Source organism: Lithobates pipiens, unplaced genomic scaffold, assembly GCF_037356315.1.
Source record: "Lithobates pipiens isolate NorthernLeopardFrog02 unplaced genomic scaffold, aLitPip1_a1.2 Scaffold_18, whole genome shotgun sequence".
NCBI classification, from domain to species: Eukaryota; Metazoa; Chordata; class Amphibia; order Anura; family Ranidae; genus Lithobates; species Lithobates pipiens.
In genome coordinates this window covers 79,177,540-79,191,160 of record NW_027507758.1, presented here as the reverse complement: position 1 = coordinate 79,191,160, position 13,621 = coordinate 79,177,540, and the positions used below count along the sequence as shown (strand labels likewise).

The window sequence follows — 13,621 nt, the reverse complement described above, 5'->3', positions numbered from 1 at the left end:
GGTGAAGATTGGACTCCTGTTATGTTCAGAGTCCTGCAGCAGGAATGGCAAGTCTGCATCTTTGCAGTTTCTCTTTAAAAAACAAACAAAAAAGAGCGCTCTGTCTGTCTGGTCTCCCAGTGGCCACTGGGGGCAGTGTGCTGTTTAATCATGCTGAGTACTTCTTAGTCGTGTGGGCTGCTGTTTCTCCTCCAGCCACTAGAGCGTGCAGGTCGCTCAGTGTGGTCTATTTTTATATAGGCAAGTGTAAGGGCGGCCATGTTAAAGCCATGTGGTCCTGGGAATACCAGGTAGGACCTCTGGAGACATAACATTAGCCCATGGATACTAGTGAAGTGTGAGTACTTACTATGGGAGAAATATGTTGCCAGATAAATCATGATTATATCCTGCTTAATCCGGGATGTCTGTACAACTGAAAGTCGATACCCCTAGCAGTGCACTTTAAAATGTTGGGTCTCCAGAATATTGTGCATTTGGCACAAAAATAGTATGGGGCCTGGTGCAGTTGAGCAGGTGCTAAACTAGTATGGGGCCAAGTGCAGCATATGCTTGCAAGCTTGTTGCCTAAACTCATGCTTGAATAAACACGTTTTGCATAGATGTTGCATATACATACATGTGACATAAGCACATGTTTGGAAGAACATGGGCATCGGTGAACTTGAAGGAGTTGTTTCTCCAGAGTAGCATACATTGGGTCTGCAGGAGCTTTGTTTTGGGCTCCCTTTTCATACTTGTGCGATTTGAAAGTCTGTATTTTGGCCGCAACTTTAATGCGATTTTTCAGCTACGTGAAGCAGTGCCTGTGTAATCTTGTGGTCTATGGACCTGAAGTCGTGCCAAGGTTGGGCTGGAGTGGTGCAGGGGCTGCTTTAGTGCTGCCATGTTTGTATGGACAGGCGCTTTCGTGTTTTTACCTAAATGCATATTTGCCTAAAAAAAAAAACAACCTACATGCTTCCATAATCGCATACCTCCATAAATACGTATTGCTTAAACAGACGCTGGCAAATTTTCGTGTATAATGAATACATGTATGCTTGGTTTAAACTGTATACAATGTGCTTATTTACAGTAAACTGTATACATATGTGCTTAGTTGCATTAAACGGTATGCATATGTGTTTATTTGCCTAGGACTACATAAATACGTGCTTTTTTGCTTTGGGATACATACATATGTGCTTATTGCCTTGAGCTGCATACATAAATGCATGAAGGGCAAAAATACTTGTATACCTGCATGTTTGCATAACTTGGGTACTTGCATAACGGCATGCCTGGGTCCCTGCATACTTAAGGGATTGCAACCAACATTGGTTAGGCCTGCATCCTTGGAGAATTGTGTATTAAGTTGGCTAATATAGTTGCTACATTATTTACCTGTTATACCAGTTAAATGGTTCCAGAAAGGAGAGGCAGGTGCACCACTTTTTTTTTTTTTTTTTTAGCATTGCAGCATTTTCTGACGCATTCATTTTTCATCAGATGGACTGCAGCTGCATCACTGCTATCATGCCTGATTTCTGTTGATCAAAGCCTAAGCAGGATCAAGCCTGGTTAGTATTTGGATGCGAGATTGCCTGAGAATACCAGATGCTGTAAGCTTTCCCCCACCTGTGTGAGGGAGTCATCTGAGGCTGCTGTGTTTTGAGAGTATCTCAGGGCAGTCTCTGAGGTGGTTTTGCTCCATCTTTAGCCAGCAAAAGCTTGGTAGGTAGGTACATCTCTTTTGGCCTTTGGGGTCTGCCACAGAGTTGTCTGTCTTTTTTTCCTTGCATTTGACTCTTGGAGCAGAAGGTATGGGCTCATTATTTAAAATGACTAAAAAAATTAAAAACCTAAACCGTTGGCTGTCCCAAACCCAAATGTGGACATAATGGTCTAGCTTGGATCTTCAGCCGCTGGACATCATTCTATTTTATTTAGTGCTGACCTCTTCAGAGGTAGATTTTGGGGTCCATAGTCACCAATGACCCATATCTTCATGTGCCGTTTTTTCCAGGCTCATCAAGGGTTTTTGCAAAGTCATCTTTTTTTTTTTTTTGTGACTTTGCTCTATGGGCTGGCCACAGCTCTTAGGATTCACAAAGCTCCCAGCCCAGTACTTGACTTGCTGAAAACGCAGATGTGCCAGTCTCAGTTTACCTCAATAATCTTTGTTCAGGAAGCAGTTTGTTCCAGATTTTCCTTTGATACATTTCTTCAGGAGGAATCTATATCTAGGTCAAGGCACGTTCCCTTACGTACAGTCCTACTCCAGGTCTTTGGTAGAGGATCATTCTCTGTCTGGAACATGAAGCTCCAGGAATTGGATTGCCAGAGGGCTCTGTTCCCGGGGTATTACAGAGCCAAGATTGCTGGTTGATGGTTCAAGCTCTGGAGAAGAGATGGGCAAGATAACCACTGATGCCAGCTTCTCCAGCTGATTTGAAGGTGTCTATAGTTCAGTGGACTTGGTCTCCACTTGAGAAAGTACTGCCCATCGATATCTTGGATTGTTGGCCACTACGCCTTGCTCTGAATGTTGGGACAAACAAGTTGTAAGTGTAATCCGGTAATGCTTCTGCAGGCATATATTTCAACCACCGGGATTCATACGGCTCAGGAAGGTGAACAACATTCTGTCTGAGACAGTACAAGTGCTGTCTCTATCAATAGTACATACTCCAGGTATAGTATAATGGCAGGAGGAACTCTGCAGGTGGATCTGCTAGATTCCAAGTTCCACAACAAGTGGGAACAGGTTGTGTCTGGGACGAAAGTCCCACCGTCAATGGGGGCCGATGCACTGGTAACACCTTAGGGACCAGTTCTCCCTTATTTGATGCTTGCCCTCTGTTTTGACTTCTCCCATATCTTTTGCGAAGAATCCGGGAGGGGATAACACTGATAATAGTGTTAGCCGAATTAGCCTAGGAGGTCTTGGTACGCTGACATAGCGAGTCATGCGGGGGTTGCTCCTTGAACATTCCCAGTCCAGCGGGACCTAATGGTCTTCAGTTCTGTATCTCCACACTGTTGAGCCCTGGAAGTTGGTTTCAGGAAACCTCGATTACAGGACTTGAAAATATTTTTTTTCCTGGGGAAAGCCAGGAAGTGGCACTCACAGGAATAGGAGTGCCAATTTTTCTTATTTCTCCAATCAGTAGGGGAAAGGAGATTGGCCTTAAGTACCATTAAGGGTTCGAGTTCATACCTCTCCATTTTTTCCAGAGGCCACTGTTTCTCACTCCTAGATTCATACTTCATACAGTGTGTAGCGTAGATGGTCCCACATGTCAGGCCACATGTGTCCTTGGGACTGGTATTCGCTCTTGCTGTCTTTGCGGAGGCCATTTTTTTTAACCAATTGGGAGACTTAGTCCCTTATCTCGGAAGATGGCTTCTTTGGTTGTTATCACTTCAGTGAAGTTTCAGAGCAGGCAGCAGTTTCATGCAAGGAGCCGTTCTTTGTCACACATCGTAAGGCGATGTTGCGTCATAATCCATCTCTGTTGCCTAGCGGGTTTTCTAGTTTTGCATCAGGACAGTTTCTTGCTTTTATATTTTTCTTCTAATCCAGAGTCGGCAGGAGAAAGATCGCTACCTACGCTAGAGTTAGTTCAGATGCTCAGGGTCTACTTGAGTTGTCGGCACAGGTCAGAAATCCTTATTTGTGCAGCCAGAAGAGCCCAGGAAGGGCAGGCGGCATCCAGGTTGAATGTTTAGCAGTGGATCTGCCAGTTTATCAATGATGCAGAAGACCGATGTTCTGCTTGTATTACCAGAAGGTCCCAAGAAGGGACAGGCAGCATCTAAGTCGACTATTTCCGCCAAGTGATTGTTCAGGCGTATGCATTAAGGGGAAGGCTCCGTCTTTTCCAGTAGGGGCACACTCTACAAGAAGAGTGAGTGTTTCATGGGCAAGTTCATCATCGATGGCTCAGATTTGCAAGGCTGCTACTTGGTCTTCGGTGCATACATGCACTAGGTTTTATCAAGTGAATGTTAGGACTCAGGAGGATGTTGCATTTGGACGGAGTGTACTGCAGGCAGCAATATAGATCCTGTTCTAATGGTGTTTCTTTGGTCATAATGGGTTACCTCCCCTCAAAAGAATCTAGGATGGAAAAGGACCTGGGGTTCCTAGTAGATGATAGGCTCAGCAATGGCATGCGATGCCAAGTTGCTGCTAACAAAGCAAACCGAATATTGGCATGCATTAAAAGAGGATCAACTCCAGAGATAAAACAATAATTCTCCCGCTCTACAAGACTCTGGTCCAACCGCACCTGAAGTATGCTGTCCAGTTCTGGGCACCAGTCCTCAGGAAGGATGTACTGGAAATGGAGCAAGTACAAAGAAGGGCAACTAAGCTAATAAAGGGTCTGGAGGATATTGGTTATGAGGGAAGGCTATGAGCAATGAACTAATTCTCTCTGGAGGAGAGACTTCTTGAGCGGGGATATGATTTCAATATACAAATACCATACTGGTGACCCCACAATAGGGATAAAACTTTTTCGCAGAAGGGAGTTTAACAAAACACGTGGCCACTCATTAAAATTAGAAGAAAAGAGGTTTAACCTTAAACTACATAGAGGGTTCTTTACTGTAAGAGCGATAAGGATGTGGAATTCTCTTGGTGGTGGTTTTAGCAGGGGGCATCGATAGTTTCAAAAAACTATTAGATAAGCACCTGAACGACCGCGACATACAGGGATATACAATGTAACACTGACATATCACACACATAGGTTGAACTTGATGGACTTGTGTCTTTTCAACCTCACCTACTATGTAACATTCTCCTCTCCTGTGCTAGATATATATTTAAGCAGACCTAGCATCAGATATATTTTCAAGGTAAGTGCATGCATAATAAGTGATTTGGAAGTGTAACACATACGGTTATTACCGCTTATAGATATAAGTGCTCCCACATACTGTAGCGGAACCGGTGGAAGGAAAGAAGGTTGCTTGATTCCCCCATCAACGCAGTCACATTTCGGTTCCGCCAGCAGGGAGCCTTCTCGACCGACAGAACGCGATTACTGCTAGTGGCTATAGCTGCCAGCAGCAATCACATTTAAAAAATACCACAGGCTGGTTGTACCCAAGTTGACCAATGGATGGAGTTGGGTACAACCAGCTTTCCCATAGATCGAATCTCGGTCGAGTCCCGGTGAACCAGCCGAGATTCGGGCCATTTACAGCCGGATTTAAGCTGGTCGTTACACTGTTGTAAAAAAAAAAAAAAAAAAAGAGAGGTGGATGGAGGACCCCCAATACAGAAGAGTCGGCGCTAACATCAAGCTAACTGTTAGCACGCTAGCCTGTTGGACATCAAAGGGGATGGGAATGGTCAAGAATAATAACATTTTACTAATAGTCCATGTAGTCCATGTAGTCCATGCAATAGCACTTGGAGAGTCAGCCCAGTGAAAAATAAGAAGCAACTTCTGGAATAGCTGGAGACAAAGCACAGGTGCCAATCTAAGTGTAGTATAAAAGTAAATGTAATACACAAATGGATGTCGGAACACACAAAGGTGAAGTAACAAAAGGCATAAGGACTAGGATTCATGTCTTACCCTAGTAAAAGCACCTCCTACACTGTACTTGAACACTGGCAAGGCACACAATCAACCCTTTGATTGCCTTTGATGTTAACCCCTTCCCAGTGTCATTAGTACAGTGACTGTGCCTATTTTTTTTAGCACTGATCACTGTATTGATTTCACTGGTCCCCAAAATGTGTCAGAGTGTCCTCTGCAATATCACAGTCCCACTATAAGACACTGATCGCCTCCATTACCAGTAAAAATATCCCATAGTTTGTATAACTTTTGCGCAAACCAAGCAATATGTGATAATTGTGTTTTTTTTTTTTTTATTATTTAACAAAAATATGTAGCAGAATACATATTGGCCTAAATTGATGAAGAAATTCGATTTTTTTTTTTTTTGTTCTTGTTTTTTTGTTTTTTTTTTTATTATTTATTTTGGATGTGTTTTTTATAGAAGAAAGTAAACAATTTTGTTTTTGAAAATTGTCGGCCTTTTTTTGTTCATAGCACAAAAAATAAAAAACCCAAAAGGTTTTCAAATGCCACCAAATGAAAGCTCTATTTGTGAGGAAAAAAAAAACATAAATTTGCACGACCGGTCAATTGTCAGATAAAATAACGCAAGGGGGTAAAGCTTCCGCAGCTAACGTGGTTAAAAAAATATCTCTTATGGTGTGACACTGTTTGAGTGATTCTTTAGTATCACTTGCTCTCTGGGGCTTTGGTTGCTTAGTATTTAGCACCGTGGACTCGCTGGCAACCTGCATTCAGCTGCCACCAGGCACACTATTTGCGTGCCTTTTGCATTGCCTTCAGTTGCTTCATTTTTTTTTCTTATAGATCCCTCACTAAAGAAGCTAAAAACATGAATAGGTTAGTTGACCTCCATCTAACATTTGACGAGTGTTTTATGAGTGTGAGTGGATTGTTAGAGTGCACATTCCTCTAAGGCCAGGCATAGGTGGCTTTATGTACACTTTTAAATGCTGCAGAATATTCACAAAGTACACAGAACATCCAGGAAATTTACTAATCCTATAACTTTTATAGTCAGTAGGGTGTGCGCAGTGCTTTAATGAAATGTAAGGTCTGTTTGGAGAATTCTCCACCTCTTGCTACTTTTTGTACGGTACTGTTTGCACAGAGATAGCAGTGTTTGGAGTGCTTGGATGATTTTGACACTTGCCCAGGCTTCACCTTTCTCACTGACATTCCAGTTATAGTGATACCGACACCTACCTGCGCATGGCATGCAGGGAACGTGACCCTCTGCATGCCCGACAAATTGCTCTAAAGAGGAGACTAGTTCCTGAGTAATCAGATAAGGCAGAGTTCCATTAGCTGTTGTTTGCTCTGGAGAAGGACATTGTTGGTTTGGTGTGTCCTGACTCATGATGATCTGTGTATGCTGTGATATGAGAGTTTCATTCTCCAGTTATTAAAAGAAGTATTTGGATTTTCTTTAAATAGAGAATCATAGCTGGATGCAGCATAGGTTCCCCCGCTGGCTCTAACGCTGAGAACCAAGCAAACAAACACCACCGATCGCTCGGTTCTCAGAGCTCTGTGAGCGGAGAGCTGGTGACTGTCAGTCACCAGCTCTCTGCTCTGCCTTCCCATGCTCACTGGAGCGCTGGGCTGTGGAGGGGGCAGGAGAGGCTTGCTCAGGCTCTCAGTGGCCCACTGAGAGGCGAAACCCGGATGCTGGTCCAGAGATCTGGGTGGATCCTGACCATATGGTTGCAATCCTTCCCGAGCCTGGACCGTCTCTGCGACTTCAACCCACTGTCTGCTGAAAACAGGTCACAGGAGTGCAGAACAAACTGCTTTGACTTTACTTATCCTTTTAAGGCTGAACTTCAAGTATTAAAAAAATGTAATTTTAAATAAATGACAGGCTGCTTACGGGGGGGGGGGGGGGGAGAGAGAGACAAGACTAGTCACCCTGCACAAGGAGAGCGAGCAGCAGTAACTCGTCTTTATTACCAGAAGCTCTTGTACATTGCTAGTTTCATGCTGGATTACGGCACAGATCTGGAAGAAATATATAAAACACACTAAAGTCTGGTACACACAATGAGAATATTGGATGAATGATCATCCGTTTTTTGGGGGTTTTTTTTGTTGCCGTCTAGTCTCATTTCGAAAATGAAGAGGTTACTCAACTTCCGAAAATTCTCCTATGACAGAATAACATTTCGGAAGTGATTTAATGTAGTCTCTGGTTTACGAGCATCAATAGTCTTACTCTTCTTCTGATTTATTTATTTATTTATTTTTTGGACAACAACTGTACTAATATGAAAATCAGTAGTTTTCTGTTCACTTACGATACAAAGTTTCTAGCACGCATCTTCAGTTTTTGTCGTTCGAAAAGTCTGAATCGGCTGTCAAAAGCACTATTCTAACAGTCAGATAATAAGACGATCGTTCGTCGTACAAAATGTTTCTTCTGATCTTCTTATCTTGTGTACGGGCCTTTAGATGTAGTAAGATTACATATTTTTCTTGTACTTAGGCAGTATTTGCTTTCCCCAGAGTTGAGCTTCAAAGTATATGTAAACCCTAATAATGTACTTCCCTTTTTTATTCCTATTTGTGAAATATACCTTTAAAAGCACTTTGTTGTATCTGATAAGCTGAAAAATGTAGGCTAGAGAAATCCAGTGAGCTGATAACTTCCTGTACTGCATTGGTAAGTTAGCATTGTTCTCAGTTCTCCTTGAAGACTACAGAACACCTCCCCATGCTATGAACACTTTTTCTGTCCCTATGTACCAATGCTGCTCCTCCGTAGACAGTACAGTGTGTAAATGTGTCGTCTTAGTGTAAGAAATTACTATACTCAAAGGAGCTTGATGGAGAAGTAGCTGATAAACCCTGACTGTAGACCAGAGAGGACAGGGGGAGACCCTGACAGTAGTTTGAAGGGAGAGCGCTTGACTGAGAAGTACCTGGTGAGACCTCGACTGAATAGGCAGATGGGAATAGAGACTGGAGGGGAAGCAGTACTATAGACTTGATTGGGGGACTCTAACTGGAGGCTGATTTATGGAGTTGCCTGCTAGCCTGATATTGTTCCAGTTTATGATTCTGAAGTATATTGTCTTCGGTTTTATAAGTATTGCGGTTGGTGCAGAGGGTTGTATTATTTGCTAGCATCAGGTGCTGTTGGTAATTTGCATCTGTTATGTTTATGCCTCTAAAGTGTTGTTGTAAGTCATTTTTTCTTTGTGAAAAAGCTGTTCAAGTTAATTCTTTGTGCAATATAATCTTTAAAGGGATCCAGAGCTGCGGGGGGCTGTGCAATGTAAAAGGGTCCAGTTGTGGAGAGGGGGTACAAAGTAGTGACAAAGAGATACTGGGGGATGCAGAGGTATGCAGGGGACACAGTGCAGTGTTTTTTACATTTTAAAGTGAGGGGGGGGGGTGCCAGATATAGGAGTCGCCCCTGGTACTAATTTTATGACAAAACGTCATGCTTCTGTTCTGAGCCAGAAGCAACACTGGCAGTTTTCGGAAGGTGAATAACGTATAAGTACACTGGCACTGTAGAATTTGTACTTATGTAATCAAATGTCCTCAGAAATGCATTGGCTGCCAAGTCTCACAAATGTCTCCAATCTCATTTCTACAGATATCATCGATCCGGCTATTCTGCGGCCTGGACGCCTAGACAAAACCCTGTATGTTGGACTTCCACCTCCTGCTGACCGGCTGGCTATCCTAAGAACCATCACCAAAGTACTTTAACTCTTAATTTTGAGCTTTGAAGCATCATTTAACATGCATTACAGAATAGATTCCCTTTCTCTTCCTTTGAGGAACACAGGAAGTCTTAAACCTACAAGTTATACTGCCTCCTAGAGGAGGATTGAACGTTCACAAGCATACTAAAAATGTATACCAGCCCAGGGTATAACCCTTCCATCTTCCAGTATGCTTTTGTATTTTGTTAGTGTCCTTGGATCATCTTTTCTACAGCTCTACTGTTTTAAAGACAAACCTGTGATTTTGCCAGCAGTTTTTTTTTTTCTTTTCTTTCTTCAATGGTCTAGAAAAGAGTCTTGATTTTGAGGTTTCTACTTTGATTTGCAATGGCGTGGTCATCCTTAGCTTCGCTGATGGACCATAGTGCGTTCAGGCGTTACTGGACTATATGTTGTGTGGTGAACCTAGAAGTGGCCTTTGGGTGAGGGCTCTTTCCAGACTGCATTCTGGTTAAGTTAGCTGCAGCGTGCTTTCCAGATCCAGAGTTGCTGGCATTTCCACTGTGCTTGCCCTGTCACTGGACACTTGCCTAGTGAGAAGCAGATTATCAGGGGCTCCATCTTTTTTTTTTTTTTGGTTGCTGGGTGCCATTGTTCCCCATTTACTGCTGGCTTTGTCGTGGAAGGGGTTAATGCTCAGGGACTGAGCGCTGATGTTTGTAGCTTGTCGCTCAGCTCTCTTTCCCATTATAAAATGTCAAGGAAGCATTCTATTTGTTGCTGCTCCTGTTTTAAAGAGCCACGTGGGACCTTTACTTTCGATTCATTCCTTCTGCCCACCTACAGTGACTATAGCCATCCATTCACTGACCACACCTTCTATCAACTGTTTGGGTTTTGTGAGTAACTGAGGCCTTACCCCATACCCTAAGCATTGTACATTGCCTAAACTCACTGCGGCTGCAGCATGTCTGAAAGTAGGTATTGAGGGTACAATCCCTCTGTACTGGGTGACCCCAGCTCACTTTTTTTTCTAACGGATGGGATACTGCTTGCATGGGGCTGTTTTACTAAAATAGGAGAGTGCAAAATCTGGCGCAGCTGTGCATGGTAGCCAATCAACATCTTACATTTCCTTGCAGAGCTGCAATAGATTTTGCACTCTCCAGTTTTAGTAAGTCGACCCCATAGAATTTATACTGTCCTCAGCTCTTAGTCTCTCTCATCCTTGAAATCTTCTTTGGCCATCTTGACTGAGATTTTTACTATGGTCGTACATGACTTTATACCCAAGTAACTGCAGGTGGCACGTACTTCCAGTGATGGAAGTGATTGTACATGACCACACAAGAAAAAAAAAACAGAAGCTTTTGTGAATCAACGTTAACCAGCATATGACACATTCCAGAAACTTCTGCCACTTGCAGTCAGGAAAATGACGGGATGCTTAAGCTAGAGATTTGTGTCGGCAAACATCCCTGTATATGAGCCCTTTAGTAGTTAAACCCCTTTCCACCTTCAATCCATAAATGAACATTCCTCAGCATGAGCCCTATGTCAGCTACAATAGGGTGGTCATGTGGATTTCATAGAAAAATACTTTTCTTAAAGAAGACACATTTTTAACATGTTTTAGGTTTCCAAAGACCTTTTTTGTTTCATGTTTTGATGTCTTTCTAGAATGGAACTCGGCCACCCCTGGCAACTGATGTAGACCTAGAAGTGATTGCCTTTGATGAGCGTTGTGACTGTTTTACGTAAGTTGTCATAAAATAATTTTCAACTTGATTTGATAGAAGATTTCATTTTTGAAGGCCAAATTTCCTTTCACTAAAAATGTAGTCACTTCACTAAAGATGATTGAGAATGCAGTTTATCCAAAAACTATAATCCAATAACATCATTGCAAACGCAGCCTATCTATTTTCTAGGAATGTGTGACATCGCTGAGAATACAGATTACTTATTAACTATAAACCAATAACATCACTGCTAATGGACCCTATCCATTTATTTTCAATCACTGATGATGCAACCTTTCTAGATACTATTGCTATAACTTAAGCCGGCCAAACATTTATACAATTTTCTTATTCAATTTCCTTTCAATTTACCTTCAACTATGTAGTGCAAGGGCCTGCCTGATTGCATACAAATTAAGTGTTTGGGTTTGACCTATGATATGGTTTTAGTAAGTCTAAAGGAAAATTGTACAGAAAAATGTACAATGTATTCGCAGCCTAAGACTGTAGCCTATCCTTTTACTAGGAACTGTTAACATCACAGAGAATGCAGCCTGTTCATTCAGTAGAACTGATGATGTCAGTGAAAATACAGCCTATCCGTTCACTGAAGACCGATGACATCACTGAGAATTTAGCCTGTGCTTTTAATGCAACCAGAGTAATTTCGGTAGTGGCTTATAGTTGCCAACATCCCTTTAATACATATATATGGAAAAAACCCTCACAAGTAGAACTTTAAGTGGCAACACAGGGATAACATGACATATCACTACTTGTACCGTATGGTAGAGTGCATTTTATGCAAAAACATTATTAATCACAAACAAGAAAAAAAAACATTGTACATAGAACAGTGGTGGCTAGTCATATATTATGTATGTAATGCAATATAGTGGATACGGTGTTCCCACAGTTACAGGTCACCAGTAGGGTAGTTGCAAGATGGTGGACATCCAATGCATTTCAAAAATGATTAATTTCCTTATTCTTCTTCAGGGGTGTACACGAACCAAATGGGGATACTACATTCAATAATAAAAGCATACCCTTAGACCCCCTTTCCACACTGGGGCAATAGCCACATTCGCGGTAAAGCGCCGCTCTTTTTAGCGGCACTTTTCGGACACTAGCAAAGAAGGGTTAAAAACTCCTGCAGTGCTTCGGAAGTGATGCCCATTCATTGCAGTGGGCATGGGCGTTTTGGGATCGCTGTATACAGCGCTCTCAAACCGCCCCAAAGATGCTGCTTGCAGGACTTTCTAATGTTCCACAAGGGCACCGCCGGGTGGTGAAAGCACCCATTGCAATGATACATTCCAGAAAAGTATATAACAATAATGTTTCTTATTGCAGGGGGTCTCCAAACTTTTCAAACAAAGGGACACTTTATTGTCCTTCAGACTTTAGGAGGGCCGGATTGTGGCCAGCAGGGGCAGAAAATCACAGGCCCAGCATCAGTGAGAATAAATATGGCCCCAGGGTTGGTGGTCAATAGGAGTAATCCTCCTATTAGTAGGAGGAATAGTATTCCATCATTGGTATCGGTGGAAGATATAGTTCCCCATTGTTGGCGTCAGTGAGAGGAATAGTGCCTCATATGAGTGGAAGGAGTTGTGCCCCAAGGGCCACATAAAGGCTAGCAAAGGGCCGCAGTTTGGAGACCCCCCCCCTGACTTATTGTATCGATACAGAGTAGATTTTACCTGTTGCACTGTGATTGAGCATTATGAAAGAATAGTTGATAGTCTCACTTATGAGGCTTTTTTTTTTCCCTTATACATTTATTGAGATCAGAGATATCACTCTATGTGGTGTATATGCCTACATTGCATGTCCTAGTATTCTATATTGCAGAAATGTACATTTTTTTGTTTGTTTTGCCCAGACATGCACCTTAAGAATGTTGATTGTTTTTTCTTAAAATGTAGATTATCATTGCAGTTAACCATATGATGAATATGAGATTAGCACCACACCCCTGGGCAGTCTGTCTGTACCGACTGTTCAGTCAGATGATGATCCTATGATAGCAATGTCTGCTGATGATTTTAGATAAGGTGACTACACCATTAAATAGATCTCTGTTAATATTGGTGACATCTTATATCACAATTTTCTTCCCAACACCTACTGCTTCATGGACACAGCTTTGAATTATGATTTGCTTTAAGCTTTCTTGAAGATTCAAACGTAAGAAGAAGGCCTGAAAATGTTTCTAAATCGGAAACAAAATGAGATTAGCCATATACACTGGGGCAGCATGTGGCAGTACATATTTGTATTCCGGATCCTATGAAAGTAATTATTTAATTTTATGTCCCTTCTAAGAAAGACGGCTACAGTGCAGTCAGCTGATCCACCCTCATTATCTAAGAGATCTGACTTAATACTTTTTTTGTATAGGACATAGAAAACAGATATTAAAGAGGGATTCCACCAAAAAAAAAATATTAAAAGCCAGCAGCTATAAATACTACAGCTGCTGACTTTTAATAAATAGACACTCACCTGTCCCGGGTTCCAGCGATGCCGGCAGCCGAGGCCGATCGACCGATCGGGCCTCGGCTGCTGCCGCCACCATTCTAGGTGAGGGAATCAGGAAGTGAAGCGA

General features: G+C 42.3%; 1 protein-coding gene across 1 annotated transcript in view; it reads left to right on the top strand.

The window, feature by feature from the left end:
* Positions 1-13,621, top strand: part of NVL (nuclear VCP like) — a 126,642-nt gene that overhangs the window by 95,734 nt on the left and 17,287 nt on the right. Inside the window, exons 19-20 of the mRNA XM_077485823.1 lie at positions 9,193-9,299; positions 10,946-11,022. Coding sequence (XP_077341949.1) covers positions 9,193-9,299; positions 10,946-11,022 — 184 coding nt within the window. The remainder of the gene's footprint in view (positions 1-9,192; positions 9,300-10,945; positions 11,023-13,621) is intronic.